We start from the raw sequence: 15,455 nt of genomic DNA, 5'->3' as shown, positions 1-15,455 counted from the left end.
TAAGTCGTTGCATTTTCAGTTATTGCGTTTACGTGTATGGGAAACACAGACTGTCAACCTCGAGACAGATTTGCTTTAAAATTTGGTACGGATCTAAAGTTTAGGCGGCCAATTTTTAAGGGCCTCTTTAATTGTTGCAGTTATTGCGACAGACATTAACTTTCTCTGGACGGATTTTGTTGAAAGTTTGGTAGCAGTTTAAACCACATCCGTCTAACTTGAGCGTTTTATAGTTATCGTGTTAACAAACTGATACGATACCAAACATGCGTTTTTCGGCCTCAGGAAGATCTAAAGCATAGAAATCTAGAGCTCCAATTTTTTTTAGGAATACAATATACTTTCTCTTTGTAAATTTTGCACACAAGAAGTAAAAAGACTGAATGGTTAAAATGGATATGACGCATTTAAAAATCATCGATAGACCATTGAGGAGAAATATTAAATAAATAACATAATTTAATCAATCGGTTTTGGAATAGCGAACATGTCGATTACAATTTGTAATATGGAATAAACAACTATAAAAGGTTCCACAACTGCTTCGTTAATGTTTTGTACAATATTAACAAAATATTATATTTAGCCGTCATGGTTAAATATTAAAAACCGATTTAAGACGATTTTTTAATCCAGCCGTCATCTAATAAGTTTACTCGAATCCTTTATTAATAAGTGATTTTTTGATAACTTTAAAAAAGATACAAAAAATAGTAAGCTAATAAGAATTAAACCGATTGATCGCTTGAAATGTTAAAATTTTAATTGAAGTGTAATCAGTTATCCACTTTCTATATATTTAGGATCAGCTAGTCAACTAGTTAGAGATGTCAAGTGTATTCTTTTTTGTCTGAAAAAATTACTATGATCGAATTCGACACGTGTCGCTGCACGACATATGAGTCACTTTCTATGACTCTGGAAAGGAGTGAAATGCTTTAACTCTTTTCTCAACAAAACATTTTTGATTAGTAAATACTCTTAGTTCAGAAAAAAAAAGTCTTATATCGAAACTGATTTAATCATGCATTTCGATGCATTTATTCATTCAATCTTTGAATCGATTCAACCAATGAATCTTAGTAGAATAATAATTTTAGTTATAAATAAAGAATCAACTTTCCGTACTTAAAGGTATAAAGTTTCAGAAATACTATCTTTTTATTTACCAAGTAAATCATGCATCAACAGAATTAGATTAGTTTGTTTTTTAACTGTGTGTTTGTAAACGGTGTAATGAACACTTTCCCGCGGCTTCTTTCAGATTCTTTAACATTTGCATTCAAAAATGGCGGAGAGAACTTCATGCAATTTATTTTATTAAAATTTTACGAATCATTATTTTAAATGGATTCTTTTTATTTAACTTTATTTCTAATCACTCACTCATTTCCTTTTTATTATTTATGTTGCGGTAAACTTTTTTGAATCAAAACTGCCTCTTGTAAAGTGACCAGATTTCCCAGACGGCGAGATTATTCCGAATTTTGACAATCTGTTACGGATGGGAGAACTACGCCATATTATTACGAATTTAACTGTTTAGTAAATAATTCATATTAAAAAGCTTAAACAAATTTCATATTTAAAACAGGCTACATAAAAAGAAAGTTAATTTTAGATAAAGAGAAATTAAAAACAAATCGCCCTGTTCTGTTTTCGCTATCTTCTAGAGAAACCAGAAGATAGTATTTTCTTTGAAGAAGAGTTCTTAGTCCGGGATGGAAGAGTATATCCGAAATTGAATCAAACATTTTAGCCAACCAATAATATTAAAAGCTAATTAGATTTAATTTTTCATAAATTTAGATGTCGAAGATTTTTTCCCCTGGATTTTAATATATTTGGAATGAATTCATTTTGATGTGACCAGCACGAGTGAACCCGTTTGAAAAAAAAAAAAAAAATGAGTTAGGAAAATAATAAAGAGAAAGAAATTTTTTTTAATAATAGTAAAAAAAGAAAGTAGTGAAAAATATAATAACTATTCTTCCTAATCAGTTTCTGCATATATATATATATATATGTGTGTGTGTGTGTGTGTGTGTGTGTGTGTGTGTGTGTGTGTGTGTGTGTGTGTGTGTGTGTGTGTGTGTGTGTGTGTGTGTGTGTGTGTGTGTGTGTGTGTGTGTGTGTAATGATATCTCTGAATCTAAATTAAATCCCAATTAATTTCATATAATTAATTAATTAATTTCATAATTTAACTCATATTAACTAAATTCTAAAATGTTCTCTTATTTCCTGTTCCCATTCCACCTTTTTTATTTAATTAATTCAATAGAAACTCAGTAAAATTGCTTAAATCAGCAGTTCACACGCTCCGAATGAAGGGATAAAAAATTATCGATCTAAACAAATTCTTTTAAATGACACCTATGAATCACTTATCTAAATCTATAATGTAAAGAAATCCCTATCAGGATGTCATGGTATCTAATCATCGGGAAAAATTATTTCTGTCGCTATTTCTCTTTTCGCTCTTGTGTCATTCTGTAAATGACGTTCCTCGTCGTTTATTGCTTTTACATAGATTATGCCTCCCGAGATAGAATAAAGCGAAGTTTTAAAAAATTCAAAAGTGTCTTCTCTCTCTTCGGTCATGAAACTGCTCAAAAACATATGTTTTATGTATATAAATGTTTTACACCATGCTTTATTCTTTTCCTTAGATAACATCTCAGCTTATAGTGGAGAAAAAATATGTCTTTAGATTATGAGATTTTGTTCCCTGCCTCCCCCCCCCCAAAAAAAAATCTTCTGAAGATGTTTTGAATAAATGCAGTTGCGTAACGAATACTGGATAAAGAAGTAGAGATGCCCTGGGTATCGATTTTGGGAAGAAAAGTTGCCACGAAACCTATATTTTTGCGCTTATTTTACGTTTTAAAAATCAGAATTCGGTGAATAAAATCGGAAAGGAATTTAAAAAAAAATTACTAAACCGTACTTATTGCTTTGCAATGATAAATGCATTCGGTTTTAGTATTTCCCCATAGTTGAACAGAATTTCGTGGCAAAGAAACGTCTTTAATAACTTAAAGGAAATCATCCGGATTCTTCAAATTACTAAGATTATCGAGGGAAAATACTTAAACCTCAAAGATCTTTGACATATCCTGTTCCTAATTATATACTAATTGTATATATTTTCAGAACACGCGACAGGAGGAGTGAGTGAGCCTTCACCTCGTATATCTTCATGCCGAGGACTTCGGGGCATTCCTCCCCGGTGCATCCGTCCAAGGTGTCCTTCAGCAGGAGGCAATGGCTGTCCTTGAAGCCAAAGAAATCGCAAGTGCCCCTCTGATAGCAGAAGGTCGCGCACTCGGTCCTCGTCACCGGTTGTATTTCGTCCGCAACCCAGTCCTCGTGCAGTCGATCCTTGATATTGAGAAAAAAAGTGTACACCTGGCCGCCTGTTGACCACCGCACTCCCAACAGAAGTAGCAGCAGGCTATGTAACGCCATTATCTTCTGTTCCTGCTTATGTAAAAGAAAGGCAATTTTATCATATCTGAAAATTCCATCCCTGATTATCCTTGGTTTAGAATATTTAGTTAAAAGTATCAGTTTTTCAGCTCCTTTCTACCAATTGCAATGTCCTAATCAGGCGTTCGTGGCTGTTATAGAATAGGTCAATTCCTAGGGAGCTGGAAAACTGAAATACAATAAAGTTAATACTTATGAAACTAAAGCTTGCAAAACAAAATGTTCATTAATGTGTACTTTGTTGCTCATTACTTTCAAATTCTCTATGAAATCGTGTTTTATTTGAGCATGCCGATGTTAAACATGACAATGAGTTTTCAAGCTTTTGCAACTATATTTAGAGAAATAATGATTTCATTCGTTTTCATAGACACGCAACTCCACCAGAACATCTATGCGAAAAACGGATTGTCGGATCCTAACTAGAGACGAAAAAGCAAAAATGTTGTGAAGGAAGGCAAAGCAAAATCCTTTTGAAATACATAAAGATTACGGCCACAGTCATATCAAAATACCCGAAACAAGTTTTAAGTAATCGCGTCTGTCATGAAACTGGAAATGGAAATCTTTCATAATAATTGTGTATGCAGAAACATTTGTTCTTAATTTAGGATAATCTGATTGAATCGATCACAATTTTAAAAAAAGATGTATTAAAATTTCATTTATATAATAAATAATAAGAAGATGCATGATTAAAATAACATTAAATGTTTCAAATTTTTCTAAATACTGGGTATTGACCATGTCATTCGAATATGCTGAATTTATGTGGCAACACGGAGAAATTTATCTTATTCACTTTACATAGATTAAGTCTATGAAATATTCTTATGAGATTAATGGATAAATATTTTAAAATGGTTTACATCTAATCTTGTTTGCGGTAAATGGAAAAGTTCTGATTATCGCATTCCTAGTCTCTGTCCATGAGAAAAAAATACAAGAAATACAAAACAATCTTTTCTTCGATACTACTATGAGCAACAAGTTGATATGGTTTGTCAACGAATGTAAAATATCTTATTTTATCAAGGAAGATACATTTTTTTTCTCGAAATAATAGGTTTGAATAATCCAGGAAATAATTGCACATGTTTGGAAAATCTTAGATACGGAAAAATTAAATGCAATTCGAAAAATGAAATAATTTGGTCTAATAATAATCAAATCGGTGAAAATTCAGATCACTGATTTTATGTGTCATTAATTACATTAATTACTTATTGATTGACTTTCTACTTATTTATTAATTTATTTGAGGATTATTTATTAATTTATTTAAAAACTAGCATTCCCGGTGTAGCTTTGTCGCTAATCTACAACTCGATAAAGAAGAATAAAATTCCTTTTTTTAATAAAAATTTAGAATTTTTTTTTCTTCCAAAAGTTGAAATAGAGCCTATGGAATATAACAAATTTTAAAGAACTTCCTGCTAAACTAAAGTTGTAGCTCTTCCTTAAGCAGTGGCGTAGCAAATATAAAGGAAGCAAGGACATAACATAATTTTTTTGCCCCTAGTCGTTATTAATTACTCAATAAATGTTCAAGAAACCCGGGGCATGGCATTCTTTTTTGCTCGCATGTCATATTTCTCTTCATTGGCATAAAAGCATTAATTTTTTATCCTTATGCATCTCCTAAATCTTGTGGCATTTATATCTTCTCCAGTCGCTTCTTCGCCTTCAGGCTAGAGAAAGGTTCAGCTATCCAAGGGGCTGGCTGAGGAACAGATGTTATTCTGATCATGAAAGAAATACTCCATTTATTGTAACAATTTCACTTCTTCAATAATCTTGACTGATGACTGCAGCCGCTTGGACCGAAGTGTCAGTGCGATGGAACCGGAGGTATTTTCGGGATAAAGGCATTGCCTTCCTCCAAAAAACTCGCAATTTACTTATTAAAATTTATATGTAAAAAAAAAAAAATCTAAGCTTAACGCCTGGAAGTATCTAACCTTTTTTACTGCAGACAGAGTTGTGTATAAATATTTGAATAAGTAGCTCGCAGTAGATGATGTGGTGGAATGAAGATCGCTATGATCCGTGCAGTGGATGTTTTCGGGAACATTTCTTTAATGATCACATTTCACACTAAACAAACACAAAGACAAGACAAGACATTAACGCGAGCACACCTTTAACAGAACAGCATCTCATCTCATTATAATTATAATCGCAATGCACTATGCGATTCGAACTAATCAGGCATCGCCATCTATTATCCAAAAGAGAAGACAGAGTAATGCAATTTCTACAATAGAGACTACTTAGAGATTACTACTAGAGAGATTGGACTACTTGGAGATTTTCCAAACACAATTTCTTAGCAAACACTAGCCAAATTGAAATTCCATTCTGATCAGTGGCGGATTTCCAACTAGGCAAATTATGTTGTTCTTCTTATGTTGGAATTTTTTTTTTTTTTTTTTTTTTTTTTTTTGCGCAAAGGTTATGTTTGGCCATCCTGGGCCAAGCATATGGTCTAAAATCATACTAGATAAAAATAATGCATTAATTAAAACATAAAATCTGTCGGCTTCAGTAAGAGAAGGGGGAAGTTGATTAAAGGATAATGCATATATAAAATTCAGAAATTTAAAATAGCAATGATTATTTAAAAATGGAAGTAAAACTAGGCAGATGAGGCAGTTGCCTGAAGTTTATTAAACTAAGAGGAGGCCTTTAGCAAGTCGATTAAAAATGTTTATTTTCTTAGTTGCCAGTAGGTTTACAATAAAAATCCCAGGAATAGCGTGCGGAAATGTAAAATTGAATTGATCAACGTATTAAAAGAGGAATTTCATAATGTGCCTTGGGTCTCAGAATAACTAATCCCACAACCGATCAAGGGCCGAAGTAGTCTGATGGTAGAGTCTCCACTTCGGACCGGAGGGATTCAGGTTCGAGACCCGATTCCATCGAAGAATCGTAGTGTAAGCGGGTCTAGGGCACTCTGAATTCGTCGGGGCCAAACATCCTTCCGCTGATGTGGTGTGGCAGCTTGAAGAGGGGATACCAGTTCAAGAGCCAGCTTCTCGTCTTCTGATCGCTGCTCACAATTAAAAGGTCCGTCACAAAATAACCCTCGTGTTACTTCAAAACGGGACGTTAATGTAACTAAACTAAAACCCACCACCGATCGTGATTGAGAAATTCGCGATGAGTCAGTAAAAGAGTTGCAGACGATTTTTCTACAGGCAACAAATAGGGAAAATAATAACATAGACAGCAAAATAAAAATCAACTTCAAGAACTCGATCTCTTATTCTTGACGTGGTATGAGCTTTCCTTGTTCCAATACACTGAAACATTTTTCGAGAAGACTTTTCTGATAAGCATTTCGCCCGTACTACTTTTACGAGTCTGACGCCTTTTATCTTTCTCGTGTTTAAGTACCTGCCTCAGTATAAGTAAATGAATCACCCAAAAGTTGAACTTAAAAAAAAAAAGCTAAAAATATGCAAGATTTTTTTTTGTGTGTGTGTTAGCTGAGTTGTGAACAAGTTCATGCAAATAATAAATCATGTCTGTATTGTGTTTGTTTGGATATGCTTCATAGTTAAATTAGCATTTTGAGGAAGTTTTTGAAGAAATTTTTTTATGCAGCACATTACGTAATAAGGAAGGACAGAATTTTTAAGAACCTGTTTGATCTGATATCTAGAATCAAGAGAGCTCGCTTCGCCGAGGAAATCCTGTACTCCCATTTCTAATACAATGGCAAGAAAACAAAGGCTTTTAATGTAGTACTATTGAGAGATTTCGTGATGAAAGAGCCAATTTTATTTACCTTTTACATATAGAGATTATTTATTAAAGCAATTTATTATGTGTTATATTATTCTTTTATTTAACTAACTTTTATTAATGGAATATCTAATATCAACTTAAGGAAAAAGAATGAGAATAATTTTTAGCAATTTAAAAATAATCACAATCCCTACTTATCGCAAAAATGTAATCATATGCATATGTGTAACAAGTTTAGAATGAATAGATTTAATCTTAGTTTAGATTAGATTAGATTTAATTTTAGATTTAAATCTTAGTTTTTCTTCTTTTCTTTTTCTGGGAAATTATGAAAAAACTAGTGAAACTCTCTTATTGCTTTCAGTAAATTTTTCAGCACAAAATATATATATATGTGCAGTATTAATATTTAAGATTTGCTGCTCATAATGATTGTCTATGTTGTCCAGTCAATTTAATATTATATAAGAGATTTTGTAAAAATTTTCAACATTGAATACTTAAATTTCCAATCATAAATAATTAAATGTCATTTGCCAATGACGAATGACATAAGCCATTCGCTTATCACCAATTAAATTGAATTGAGCACATTTGACATGTTATGAGCACGCTCCGAGGCTGGGATAGGCTTTTTTGTAAGGCGATGGATTCGCATCCCTTGGGTTGTGAGCTTGAACCACGGCGGCCGAAGATTGCCCGTGTATGTGGTGGCTGGTTCACGTATAAATTTGTCGTAACCACAAAGGCCTCCAAGTCGAGACAATAACACTGGGGATACTGGATCAGAGGTGATCGTTCTCTGATTCAGGTCTAAATTATGACCTGTGATGGAATGTATGAAAGAAGTCCGCTCCGTGAAAAGGGCTGTGATCCATGAGTAGTTAAGCCATACTCACGGCCCTAGATGGTGCAACTGAAACAAGAGAGGCTAAATTCGAGTTAAAATAGCTGACTTTGACAGCGGGGTTGTCTATGAGAAGTGCCATGAGAAACAACATGAACACCTGGACATAATTCCGACATCCGTCCCAAAATAGCCATCGTGATGTCTCAATCTGAACTCCGTTTTTGATTTTTTTCAATAAATATAAAACTGGTATCTAATCGTTCATAAATATAACTTATTGATATCCATTTGAAAAAAAGAAAAAAAAGAATCTCAGTATAGTTTAAATACCTGAATTTCACAATTTTTTACGCAGCCCACGTTTGAAACTTTCATCAATACTCATATAATGTTATTTTTCTTATTTGGAAATATTAAATTAATAAATTTAGTACAGCCATATAAGAATATTATTATTATTACTCTTTTATCTACATTTTTCGGACGACATATGCCTTGTCAAGTTTTGTTTCTGACGTAGCTGTTATAATTATTTTTATCCTCATCAGAAAATGCGTCTAATGTTTAAATCTCGGACAAAGGAAATCAACTTACCTGACGTCTAAATAACATGGATATAATCGATGAATTTCAATTGGGATGAAGCGTTTTCTATTCAGTTCCTTGCAATCCTCTTACTATCACAGCAAAACTGTAAAGCGTATCTACCCTTCTAAATGCTAGAAAAAGGAACAGATTCCGCTTGTTGCTATACCCAGGAGGATATTTTGTTTGTTTACAGTTTTGGTGGTTGCTTACAAACCGCACAGCCATCTCTAAGAGATATTTGCATAACTGCGGCGTGCGTGTTTCTTTAACTGCACTTAATGGAAACATGGAAGGTTGCCGCTGACTAAAATTTCACATTGAAGGATAATTACGTTATATTAAAATGTGAGTTTTTCATTACTTTTTCGTACACGAAGCATAGAGAAAGTATTCTAATCGCCAAAAAATTCGTACTCGAGATTTTAACGAATCTCCGTGTTTTAGACCAGTCTGAGCTCGAAAAATCTATTTTTGGAAAATGCCTGTCTATAACAAAGATAATTTTAAAATGTTTTGTGCTAGACGGAGGAAATTTAGTATATGGTTTTCAAGCTAAATGTGTAGAATTCTATCAAATTTTGAGTAAACTCTATTCAGAAGCAGTCTATCTGTACGACTATTTGAATAAAGTAAGCACGATAACTGTAAAAGAAGAGATCTAGATGGATAAAATTCGGTATGTAGATTTAACATGTACAGTACAGACACCCGTCACATTTTGAGCCATAATCCAATAAGGGGTTGAATGTCCGTCCATCTGTAGTTTGAGGAACATATATTTTGGTATTTGATGAATTGGGTACTTGATTTTGTGGCAGCAATTTTAAATGTGCCATATTTTAGTTTAAAAGACGCTTCTAAAATACAATTCATCTCTATGCAAGAGTATGCGAGAAAGTCTCGGAGAGACCACCCCCGCTGGGTTTTATCACAATGAGTGCTCCTCTGATCTATATCATCGATGCCTATTGAGATTTCGGGCATTTTTTTGTGAGCTGTCAACAGAATATACGATGGATCAAATCTTGTATACAAAGAATAATATCCAGTGACTATTACACACTCTACAAAACGACCAAGAATTCAAATTCGGGACTTTCATGATTTTATATGGCTTTGACTTCATCGGTCAGAAAGACGCATTTTTAGAATTATATATACTATTATATATTTTGGAATTGTATATATTATGTATGTTAGATTATTTAGAATTATGTGTTTATTTTTATGAGATACATAATTCCTTGTAATTCCATATAAGTGCGCGTAGAAACTGATTTAAAAACACTCCAGCTTTTCCTAATGTACTACTACTTTCCCTACTTCTTGTTAGAATAAAGATATCAAAGTGAGGTTTCATTAATTTATTTATACTGTTCCGCTTTTATTTATTTAAGTAGATGATGCAGTTCATGCACCATCTATGTATTTAAAATAATTGTTCAAACAATAACAAAGAAAGTCTAACCTAGTCCCCCAGCTACAATCACTGTGTCGATTTCGCCAATTTTTATTTCGCATGACAATCAATGACACCTGATAACGTCATCAAGGGTCTTATGCTTTCAGTTTATCAATTTCAAAGACAGTGTAAGATAAAATTTAGAAGAAATCCCAATCACAAAATCTAGACCGAATTTATCAATTTTTGTCCCCAATTAATTTCATCACTTTACAAACACAGCTAACTAATCAGTGGTCTATCATTGTTATACAATTATAATTTATAATAGTAATGACTTTTGATAAAATGTTTTACATCAAAATTAAGCATGACTTCATCAATACCATTAATAGGGTCGCGGAAGTTCTTACTATTTGAAAGATTAATTTAGTCATTCCAATAAACTAGATGAATTACTTCTTATCTCGAAAAGAAAAATATGATTTTATATAATAATAGAGCATTACTTGTTTCTATCAACATACATATCATATTTACCTATACATATCATAAGTTGATAACATACATATCATATTTACCTATACATATCATAAGTTGATAACATACATATCATATTTACCTATACATATCATAAGTTGATAACATACATATCATATTTACCTATACATATCATAAGTTGATAACATACATATCATATTTACCTATACATATCATAAGTTGATAACATACATATCATATTTACCTATACATATCATAAGTTGATAACATACATATCATATTTACCTATACATATCATAAGTTGATAACATACATATCATATTTACCTATACATATCATAAGTTGATAACATACATATCATAAGTTGATATTACATATCAACATACAAATAATATTGCGTACATATAAAATATTTTATAAATCGAGATGTGATTAAATCTTCCAAAATGTGAATAAATCTCATAAATGTTAATTTTTGATATTTCAATTACAAGGAGTTAAGAAGAACTGAAATGCTACAACAGAGTCTTCACCATATTTTCACAGTTATTGGTTTATATTTAACTTGTCTTAGGAATTTAATTGTTTTCCTATATAGGTGAAGGGATTTATTTAGGATATATATTGAGGATTGGGGTGATCTGGTAGTAGGACTCGGCCTCAAAGCTCGAAGTTTTTCAAGTTCGATAACCCATTGCACCGATGAATTGTTCAATGCCGACTGTTGCATGCTAAAGCCGTAGCGATTAAATGCACTCTTCCGGTAATGGCTTGGAAATTTGGAAAGAGAGTGCAGTCAAAGTGTCTTTCCAATCAGGGGCTGCGGTGGCTTGGTGGTAAGGGCTCGGAACGAGAGGGTTTCAGGTTCAAGACCCGATTTCACCGAAGAACCGTCGTGTTAGCCAGCCTGGAGCACTTAAATCCGTTGGGGCCAAACGTCCTCCCGCTGGCGTGGTGTGGAAGTTTGGAGAGGAAGATGCCATCTCAGATATCCTCCTAATCATCTGACGGTGGTTCAAAATTACGAGGTCCGTTCCAAAGTAGCCCTAGTGTTGCTTTAAAACGGGACGTTACTAAACTAAACGGACGTTAACTAAACTAAAATAAAATTGCTATCTAACAATGATTCAAAATTCAGATTGAAAATGTTCACCTATGACGAGTTTTTCCGAAATTTTAGTTAGTTAAAAATTAAACAAAATGCTTGTGAAATTTTTGGCGATAGTTTTCAAATTATAGCAAGGCAATCATTTTCACAACATTTAAACACTATTAAAAATTATATTTTCATTGATATGAAATATAATTTATATAATAATGAAATATATAATATGAAATCAATAGATGTCTGACTTCTATTATAATTTTAACAAACTTTGAGAAATATTTTTGATCATAATTTGCATCATTATTTTTCCCTTTTTGCAATGAAATTCTGATAGTTTTCACTATTTTTTCATATTTAGTTGCGTGTTTCTCTTCCATTATTGAAAATATAGTAGGTTTTACTTTCTTTTTTAGTTTCTTGTTTGACTATTAGTGTGAAATTCGCCAAGAAGTCCTGCAAGATTTAACTCTTTATATGGCATTATAGGGCATTGACAAATAAAATGTTTTACGGTTATATCATGATAAATTGATGATGTAAATATTAAAACATCAAAAGTTCGTTGATTTTCCATTTAATTTATGAAATAAGGAGTGGTAAATATGCTTACCAGAGATTGTTCAGGAAAAACTGAAAATTGTCAGCATATTTATTGCTGAGCGTTAAGGGTAAAAATATCATTGGTAAGTGTACTAACCACTCAAGTTTTAGGATTAATTTAACCTAACAACTTTGTACAGTTTTTTTAGTATGGAATTCAAATTCCGTAATGTCTTACATTAAAGTTTGAATTTCATTTGGCATTAATCAATCTTTTCTGGGCGGATTGTTACATTGCATAAAAATAAAACTGTTGCAATCTGATGCAATTTTATTAATAACATCTTATCCACTTTTTGTTTAAGAAATAAACTAAAATGTAAACTACAGTGCTCAGATAATCAATACATCAAAAATGAAGTTAAAATATGCATTAAATCATTAACAGGAAGATTCCGAATTTTATGATATTTCAACTATATCAAAATTTTTTTGTTCATTTTTGAAATTAATGTTGAATTTAAATTAAATAAATTCAATAACAATAATGATAATTAAATATAAGAATATCTTAGACATAAGGAACACAAAACAATGGTGTTTCATGGCTAAAAAAAATTTCAGGCATCAAAATTTAATGACAAAAGCTGGAACTTAATGTCGCTACGAAAATCATCATATCGTGAATGGGCAGTGGTAAGCATATTTACCACTTTTGAATTTAAATGATGTTTAACTATAGACTTGATGTATTTCAGAGCTGTTAAAGTAGTTTAATCGAATTTTAAGCATCTTATTATCTTATTTATCATTTTAAAATACTTTTTCGAGCCCTCATAAAAAATCTTTTGCAGGTGGTAAGAATATATACAAGAGAACTATAAAGGGTTGAATTTTACTCATGAATATATCTGGTAAGCTGAAAGATTATTGTTGCTAATCTTTTATCAACAGCCTAACGCAACTAAATACTATTGGTCGAAAAATTTGCTACACAGTTTTTATATTGAATTCAATTGTACATTTTGCATAAGGAAATAAGAACGTGAAATTGGTACCGACTATTAAGCGAAATGTCTTACATTTTTTTTCATCTTGATCCATGTTATTATTTATTCAACAGAAAGTGCTGCTTTGTTTTGTACGGAAAAGCAGTATCCGAAAATAATCCATTTTAACTTGAACAGAGACGAATCATCTATTAAAAATCGTTACACTTCTTCCAGCCTTCACTTGCATGTTAGACAAAACAATTTTGCTAACTCCTAGATTAAATAATTTACTTGGATATGTAAAGCAAAGAGACATTTTCCACCAACATTAACATCAGCAATTGTCATTTCCACAGAGATTCTTAGTTCTCACAAGGATTAATGCATTTGGATTTCGAAAGGGAACGAGTCCAAGACACGCTTTCATACTTTAATAAATACGGATTTTACCCCATGGCATCTAAAGAATTGGGGAGAAATTTATTTTGTGCAGTAAACGATTGATCTATCCATTTTAACTACTTCTCTGCAATTTAATGGTAATAATTCCGAAAACTTTGGACTAGTTTTCTTTTTTCTAGTAGCAATTTCAATATCAAGTTATGCAAGTGATTCAAATGAAATTGAACAAAATCAGTATTTCTGGTCAACAAGTTGGTAACCGAAGGTGCCTGGATTTTTGTAAACATTACTAGCTGTACGAAGAAGCGTTTTAAAGATTTCATTGGATTATCGCGTATTGTTTTAATTCAAAAGTAGGAAAAAATCTGGTAACCAAAGAAGTTATGAGACGAACGAAAATTGGAAAACAATGGCGAAATTATTTATCAGACCGAATCGTACATTGCCTGGACACTAGGAAAAATTCCATTCGAAGCTTCTCAACAAAGAAGGAGCAAAGTTCAACTGCAGCAGGAAGCGATGAAGGACGAGAGACAAAAGGAAAATGTCACTCGGTAGGAGCACGCCAAAAGGAAAAGAAAATCAATAATAGATAGGGGAGTGTTTATTTCCGTTACTTTGACATTTCAAGTTTGTGAGGGGGGGGGATGATCGTGGTTTAAGTCAAATTGCATGCGAAGTTGAAATGAGGAAGATTTTTTAGACAATAAATCGATTACGTTGCCAAAATGACTTGAGAAATTGTTATTTGCTTTCTTAAGTGCAACCTGTGGGTTTCTTTCATGTAAAATTTCCTCGTTCCTTGGGGCAGGTGGATATTTCAGGGTCGAAAATTGAGTGCTTAAATAGTTATTCTTTTTAGTGGTAAAGGAAGCATGTTATGACATGCAAGTTCTTTTCACGTGAAATTATTTCGAAATGCATTTAATTATTTCACTTAAAGGCAGATTGGGGGGGGGATATAAGATTGATTCATTACTAATTACGTTTAAATTTGTCAGAGGAAAACAGACTGTCTCTACAAATAGCACGCATTTATTGAGGTTAAGGAGATATTCAATGCTTAAGAAGCGTATAAAGAATCATTTTGATTTAATGTCAAACGATTTTAAGATAGTATATTCTTTTATGTATACAGGAATTATGGTTTGATTTTGAACTCAAAATCCTTCTGAAGTTGTGGCTTTCCTGGAATAGAATGGTGCTCCTATTGGAGGTTTAAAATAGTTCTGCGTGCTATTTTATATCGGTGTTTTCAATTAGAAAATTCTAATCTAAAATCATTGAATTTCATTAAAATGAGTTTCCTGATAAATATTTAATTGAATGTGTAAATCAAAATTTTAAAGAATTTCGTCAGAAGTCTTACATTTAATAATTTAAAAATTGGAACATTTCTATCATTGATTTCACTTTCTTTATAATTTCACAGGACAAACTTTTAAAATATTTTCCAGAAATAAGACTTGTGTAGCTATGTGTATTAGCGCTCTGTAGGTTAAGTCGTTTGGCCTTCTATATTTGGTGCATACATATTTTGGAGGGCGAAATGTACACCTGCGAGCGAATTTAAATAAATAATTTGTTAAATAAGCGAAAAGTAAAATTAAATTGAAAATGGTAGTTAATTTTAGTCAATAAAAATAATTCTATCTGGTTTAGGGCGAAATTTTAAATAGATTATCTAAATTCTAGAATTTTGCAAAGTTTAAAAGACTTTGCTAGAGTAAATTAATCTTTTTATTTGTTTAAAAAGTTATCCCATGTGACTTAATTTACTTTTCGTTTCAAAAGAATATTTATTGACCATTAAAAAGGTTTTAT

At 32.0% G+C, this 15,455-nt stretch overlaps 1 protein-coding gene across 4 annotated transcripts in view; it reads right to left on the bottom strand.

Moving 5' to 3' along the window:
• The window catches only part of LOC129984589 (uncharacterized), a 38,703-nt gene extending 29,893 nt beyond the window's left edge, over positions 1-8,810 (bottom strand). For 2 of the 4 annotated variants that reach the window (XM_056094509.1, XM_056094511.1), the window contains exons 1-2: positions 8,693-8,808; positions 3,190-3,486 (exon numbers count right to left, since the gene is read on the bottom strand). In XM_056094509.1, coding sequence (XP_055950484.1) covers positions 3,190-3,486; positions 8,693-8,710 — 315 coding nt within the window. In that variant the 5' untranslated portion in view covers positions 8,711-8,808. Of the gene's footprint in view, positions 1-3,189; positions 3,487-8,692 lie in introns of all 4 variants that reach the window. The other 2 variants (XM_056094510.1, XM_056094512.1) reach the window with 2 other exon arrangements.
• Between the last annotated feature and the right edge of the window lie 6,645 nt (positions 8,811-15,455).

This window comes from Argiope bruennichi, chromosome 9, assembly GCF_947563725.1.
Source record: "Argiope bruennichi chromosome 9, qqArgBrue1.1, whole genome shotgun sequence".
Lineage (NCBI taxonomy): Eukaryota > Metazoa > Arthropoda > Arachnida > Araneae > Araneidae > Argiope > Argiope bruennichi.
This window is presented reverse-complemented; position numbering and strand designations above follow the sequence as displayed.